Source organism: Micropterus dolomieu, linkage group LG05 (assembly GCF_021292245.1).
Source record: "Micropterus dolomieu isolate WLL.071019.BEF.003 ecotype Adirondacks linkage group LG05, ASM2129224v1, whole genome shotgun sequence".
Taxonomy (NCBI): domain Eukaryota; kingdom Metazoa; phylum Chordata; class Actinopteri; order Centrarchiformes; family Centrarchidae; genus Micropterus; species Micropterus dolomieu.
The window spans coordinates 32,337,478-32,344,177 of NC_060154.1; the positions used below are offsets into that span (position 1 = coordinate 32,337,478).

Below are 6,700 nucleotides of genomic sequence, written 5' to 3' on the forward strand. Positions count from 1 at the left end.
ACTGCGTCTCCCGACAGAACAGCGCAGTTCAATTTCACCATAACGAAACGAGTTGTCGTTATCTTGATTAATGTTTACTTTGCCTGTCTCTCTTTTGCTCTGCTGGGCGCACACACACACAAGGCCCCCCAGTGGCCCAACAAAGCAAGCAACTGAGGACACTTGGAATGGAATTTTGACACGTGTACCATTTTGTCTAAGGATGAACTAATTACTAAAGATATGAAATACATTTGACAGCCTTGATGAAGGAAAATTAATGTCTAATAAGGTCTATCTACCTGAAATGTGGCATTTTTGTATTACTGTCAGCTAGTTTAACATTGTGCAGATGATTATTTTACAATAAAAGTACTACACTAAACAAAAGAAAGCCAAAGTTGTCCAGGTGGAACTTCACCCATACTAACCTGTTGACATAATTAAGAGTGTATTAGGCTTATTCCACAGTAACTATTTGTTTCATGGTATGTAACAAATTTAATTGTTAGTGACATTCTAGGAGTATCAATATTTAAAATAATGTATATCACTGCTGTATTATTCTTTAAGTCAAGCCCGAGCCTAAGAAGGGGAAAGACTCCAAGCCGCAGACTAAACCTCAGTCCAAAGCCAGCACTAAGAAAACTTCAAACAGACGAAGTCCATCAAAAAAAGAGAAGAACGGAATGTTGGATGCAGACGTCTGTCCTCCTGAGCCTGTTGAGAGCCAGGTGGTGGCTCTGTGCTCTGAGGAGGCAGGCAGCAGTGAGGAGCCTCAGCTGGGCAGCAGCTGCAGTGCGCCACACAAGCTGTTTCAGAGGACGCTGAGCCCCGCAGACGTCCTGCACGTTCACAGCTATGCCAAAGGAGACTACGGAGATGGAGAAGCCCCGCCCAAGGAGGACAAAAAGAGTGAAGGCAGTGACAATGAGACAGAGAAAGACAACAGCCATGTTAGCAAAGCAGTGAGTGGACACAGCTGTTACACACATTTAATACTTCACTTGTTAATGGACCATAAACAGTGGTTTTTGTATGTTTGACTCCATCAACAATAAGCTGTGTACACTTTACACTATTGTTAACATTTCCCAACCATTGGTTCAGTTGTGTAAACACTGGAGACTTAAATCCATTATAGTGATCAACTCACTGCATTCATCTTCTTTTTTGGCTCATTAATGCTTTCAAGGACGCTCAGGTGTCATCAAAAAAAGTTAAGCAAACGCAGTAGGATGTTAAAAGAATGAATGTGGATTTGTTGTTTGTTGCATTTAAAGGATGCCCCTCACCAGCCAACTCTTTACTCAAATGGCAAAACATCCTTGAACACAACAAGAGTTGTTGCTGCATTAAGACACTACAGAAACATCACCTAATGACTAAATACAGATGATGAATATTCACTGTAATGGTTTTAGGTTGGTAAGCTTGCAAAAATGAAAATCTACCAGTGTAGCCAAGCCTGGATGCTGATGCTAACCTGGATGCTGATGCTAACCTTACGTGTGTCTCCCCAGCAGGTGACAGAAGAGGAGGCTAGAGATGGGGAGCCAGAGAGTGATCTAGGGCAGCTGCCAGGCCACCATCCACTCATAAAGGACGGCATGAGTGATGAAGGTCTGTCACATTAACTGCAATAACTTGAGTGTAATTCTTCACCATCGTTATTATTTGCAGAATATGAACACCCAATATATAGAAATGTGTTTAGGTCGCAAATATTCTCCCTCTAGTTGTTATTATATCTGAATGTGTATGTTAATGTTGCTGTTATGCTTGTTTGTGCCTCAGAGGCTCCACAGGAGGCCCCCCCAGTAGAAGAAGGTGGTCTGGAAGGGGAGAGCTGGGCTAAACCTCTGGCTCACCTGTGGCAGAGCAGACCTCCCAACCTGAAGAAAGAGAGGGAGTACAACCAGCGCATGGGTTCCAAACCTCCATATTGCTCCATCTGCATGCTGTTCCGCACATACCAGCAGGTAATCTGCACCAGAGCAGGCTCATCAGGCAGTACCAGTCACCTGTTGTGCTACACCAACATAAGACCATATGTAGCATATGGTCTTATGTTGGTGTAGCACAGACCAGCTGGTGTCACGGAGGAAAAAAAAAGTTATGTGTACGCACAAATTTCACAAAGGTAGTGCTGAATTTATCACTATTATTTTATAGTAACTCCATTTGTGATTTAATCTATACATTTCAGTCACCACAGAAGGAACTGAAGCTGCAGGTTGTTGGTTCTACTTGGGTTATGTGTCCACCAAAGTGTTTTTTAAATTTACTGAATGTAAAAATGTCACCACAAAGTAAGGTAGGCCTAGGTCTACTTGATCTGGCCCTTGCTCTGCATGAAGAGAAGGCTGAAACATGGAGAGCGAGGGGACAGACTACGTGGGTTAAGAGATTTTGCGGGCGAGGAAACACCTCGGCGAGTAGGCGTATCATTTCGTTGAAGAGCAGAGATGGCTCAGTGTAGTGTTTGTCCCGCCCCTCCTGCACTGTTATTGGACGGCTGGGTAAAAAGTGACAGTGACGAGCACTGCATTTCACCTGAAGTTGAACATTTTTCGACTCTCGGTGACCGGAAAAAAACGCCCAGCGTGGAGTAGACGCTCAGTTCCTCATCACGCTGTTGGCATTTTTAGCATGTTGTAAAAATGCGGTGCTCCTATTGCAGTGAATTGAAAAAGGCCTCAGGAGAAAACACGTTAGTGTTAGTACTGTTAGTTGAATTAATTCCATCATCATATCATATTAATATTAGATTGTGTTGACATTTACTCCATTTGGCCTTGTCCCCGCTTTCTACAGTTGCAATGCTACATTTGATGTTGTTCCAGTAATACTAACCAGAATTGGCAGGTACCAGTTAGCTGCACATATTTGTAGGCTTGAGTTAATACAGTGCAAAGTAAACAGTGATAGTTGGACATTCTAATCTAAATAATGGACTTGGCTTTAATGCAGTTTTGTTTTGATTGTGGATAGAGATGCACATATTTACCACAGATTTTGCCTGTTAAACAATGTTGTGTTATCTGTGATGTCCTTAAAGTATTATGTTAAACATCATCTTCATATGTCTCCATTTCCATGATTTCTAAGCAAACTTCGTCTAATGCAGAAGGGCAAAGTGTTCTTGAGCTGAGATTGTCATCTGCTGTTTCCAAGATCAAGATAAAATTGTCAAATTTTAATGTTGTTTTACATTATATTGTGTGAATTTTCGCACACAGAAGCATGATTTATCAATTTGTGCACCTAAATGATTGTCTTTGTCCATGACACTTGCTGCAGTGTCCTTGTTTGTTTAAACACTTTGAGTATTTGCATTACTCAGGCTGACATTTCTGTGGTATTTCCCATAACAAAGCCTAATTGTGTGTACATATTAAAGTAGATACATTAGAGTATGGTGCTGCAGATCTTGGATCTTATCTAGAATAATGATTGTAGAGTTGTAATATCAGGTTTCCAGTCTGCTAATAATTATTTAAGTGTATCAGATTTTGCCTCAGGCACTATGTACATAGGTACCAACAGAGATTATGGATGATAATATTCTGGATGGGTGCAGTACAAGCAAAATAAACTCTGTAAGGCAACATGTTGACACATTATACAGAACTGTCCTTTGAACCAGTAGTTGTTAATGGAGAACAGTTGCAGTTGTAGGAAAAGTCCATATTCAGAATAGGAAATTACTTGTTGCAGAGTGTTCCATGCTCCATGTCTCTATGTGCTGTGCCTGCTGTCAGACTGAATGTGCAAACAGCGTCGACAGTCCTGTCATGGTGGCTGGTGGGCGGATGCGGACCAAACCTCTGATCCCAGAGATGTGTTTCACCACCACCACAGAGGAGGACTCTGAGTGTGAGGAGCAGCCTGTCACACCTCATCTAGAGGAAGATGGAACCAGCCTCCTCATCAGCTGCTCTCAGTGCAGCGTCCGCTTTCACACCAGTCAGTACACACACACACACACACACACACACACACACACACACACACACACTTGAACTGACAATATTGCAAATATGTAACACAGCCTATGTGAAAATGTCTCATTTTCATTCCTCTAATTTTCTCATAAGTCATCGGCACAGAAATGTGTTATTTTAGAATTAGACAGCAACACAGCAACAACCACTTAAACCTGCACTGACTAAACGCTGTCTGTGGATGGCGGCACACACTTACAAACAGACCTTCATGACAGCGGGTCTCTCAGCCACTACTTCAGTGTCAGACAGTGTCTCTGTGTCGGTTTATTCCAGGCTGTTACGGTGTGGATCCAGCCAGTGTGAGCAAGGACTGGAAATGTGCGCGCTGCAAGGCCAACGCCATGACTGAGGTCAGTAACTTTCCAGGGTAGATTGACTCGCATGGCTTGTTGTTGTTTAATTGGAGCCTTCTCTGTAGTGGAGTATCCAATTTATTTTTGATGGTCAAATCTAATGGTCCACAAAAAATGACAAATCAGATATCCCCAAATATATTAAAGAAAAGACGTTAACAAATTCAGTATAAAGCAATTATGTAATAACTAGTTCACATTGTATGCTCATGCATTTTGTCCTCAGTTTTTTCCATTCTAAAGCTGATTAAAAGTGAAGTTTTAATGTGATTATACTGTGATAACACCACTTGTCATTTAGGCCTACTCGTTGTGAGCCTTTCTGTGTTGAAGGTTTGTCCTGAATGGGAGTCACATGATCAGCGCAGTGATGCTGCAGTGAGCACATGTGTATATCTTTGAAAGCGGGATATCTCTGCTTAAATGCAGAGGCTGACATGTAGTTATTATGACAAAAGATTTGTGGAGATGACTGATCAAACTGTGACTTTACCACCACATTTGGCATCTTTTAAGAGTTAAAACTGGAGGATCCATGAGGTCATGATAGAGTGAGTTGGAAGTGTAAGAGATCATTTCAGTCCTCAACCCCTTCTCAGGCCCAACTTTGTGACAGAGCCTGCCATTGTAACAGGAGTACTGACTGTATTACCAACATCTGCAACAGGTTCTCAGTGAGACAGCTGCTGCTCATGATGTTGCTGGTAACAGACATCCAGTCTTAAACACAACATTTGGTAGGCTGAAAACAATACATGGAATGAATGTTAACTCCAGGTTTAGGGTTAGTCCTGTAATCCTGAGTGGACTATCCGCTGTACTTTTAGTTGACCACTAGCTACAATAATGATTTCACTCTTTATTGTTTTGCTGGACAGTTGATGTCAAGTTCTTTTTGCAGAATTGCTGTTTGTGTTCGCTGAGGGGCGGAGCCTTGCAGAGAGCCAACAACAACAAGTAAGTTGTTCCAGAGTGACCAGGACCTGGAAAGTACATCTAGCTATTTATTCTGCTCTCTGTAAACATCTGCACATTGATGGTACTTTATCTTTGAACAGGATAATATTTGTCGTTCAAATCAAAATGGTTTAAAATGCTAAGTTGCTCATTGATGTTGATGCGCTAAAGGTGAAAATTACAACCAGACTAGCAAAGAGTCTTGGATGTAACTTGTCAAATGACACTGTTATAATACTTGCGCTAGTTCAGGACACTTGAGCACATATCACATTTGTGTGACAGTATTCTATTTAGCTTTATAATGATTTCGAAAATTGAGGCAGCATTCTGCTTGATGATGCCAGTTTATCATTTGTTACGTGTCCATGTGTCTGTGTGTCACAGGTGGGTACATGTGCTGTGTGCAGTGGCTGTGCTGGAAGCACGCTTTGTCAACATCACTGAAAGGAGTCCTGTGGATTTAAGTGGAATCCCTTTGCAGAGATTTAAACTGGTGAGTTAAAAAGATCCTGATCCAACTTGTTTGATATTGGTGTCTGCTGATACCTAGTCTGATCAAATACTCATTGTTACCTAAATCTTGATTAAATAGATTTCAGACAAGATGCAAGTGTTTCACCAGCTTCTTTCTTGGCCCAAATACTGTGAGGGTCCTTGTTAGTTTACAGTGAGGAAAATAAGTATTTGAACACCCTGCTATTTTGCAAGTTCTCCCACTTAGAAATCATGGAGGGGTCTGAAATTGTCATCGTAGGTGCATGTCCACTGTGAGAGACATAATCTAAAAAAAAAAAAAATCCAGAAATCACAATGTATGATTTTTTTTTTTAACCATTTATTTGTATGATACAGCTGCAAATAAGTATTTGAACACCTGAGAAAATCAATGTTAATATTTGGTACAGTAGCCTTTGTTTGTAATTACAAAGGTCAAACGTTTCCTGTAGTTTTTCACCAGGTTTGCACACACTGCAGGAGGGATTTTGGCCCACTCCTCCACACAGATCTTCTCTAGATCAGTCAGGTTTCTGGGCTGTCGCTGAGAAACACGGAGTTTGAGCTCCCTCCAAAGATTCTCTATTGGGTTTAGGTCTGGAGACTGGCTAGGCCACGCCAGAACCTTGATATGCTTCTTACAGAGCCACTCCTTGGTTATCCTGGCTGTGTGCTTCGGGTCATTGTCATGTTGGAAGACCCAGCCTCGACCCATCTTCAATGCTCTAACTGAGGGAAGGAGGTTGTTCCCCAAAAATCTCGCAATACATGGCCCCGGTCATCCTCTCCTTAATACAGTGCAGTCGCCCTGTCCCATGTGCAGAAAAACACCCCCAAAGCATGATGCTACCACCCCCATGCTTCACAGTAGGGATGATGTTCTTGGGATGGTACTCATCATTC

The 6,700-nt window shown here is 41.9% G+C and overlaps 1 protein-coding gene across 9 annotated transcripts in view; it reads left to right on the top strand.

Annotated features, from left to right (window-relative positions):
* The window catches only part of kdm4aa (lysine (K)-specific demethylase 4A, genome duplicate a), a 32,876-nt gene that overhangs the window by 14,518 nt on the left and 11,658 nt on the right, over positions 1 to 6,700 (top strand). For 8 of the 9 annotated variants that reach the window (XR_006825065.1, XR_006825066.1, XM_046049159.1 and 5 more), the window contains 7 exons: positions 553 to 947; positions 1,503 to 1,602; positions 1,777 to 1,961; positions 3,744 to 3,948; positions 4,263 to 4,339; positions 5,244 to 5,299; positions 5,687 to 5,795. Coding sequence is in view for 7 of the 9 variants with exons in the window: in XM_046049159.1 (XP_045905115.1) it covers positions 553 to 947; positions 1,503 to 1,602; positions 1,777 to 1,961; positions 3,744 to 3,948; positions 4,263 to 4,339; positions 5,244 to 5,299; positions 5,687 to 5,795 (1,127 nt within the window). In the remaining 2 variants the exon portion in view is untranslated. The remainder of the gene's footprint in view (positions 1 to 552; positions 948 to 1,502; positions 1,603 to 1,776; positions 1,962 to 3,743; positions 3,949 to 4,262; positions 4,340 to 5,243; positions 5,300 to 5,686; positions 5,796 to 6,700) is intronic. The other variant, XM_046049160.1, reaches the window with a different exon arrangement.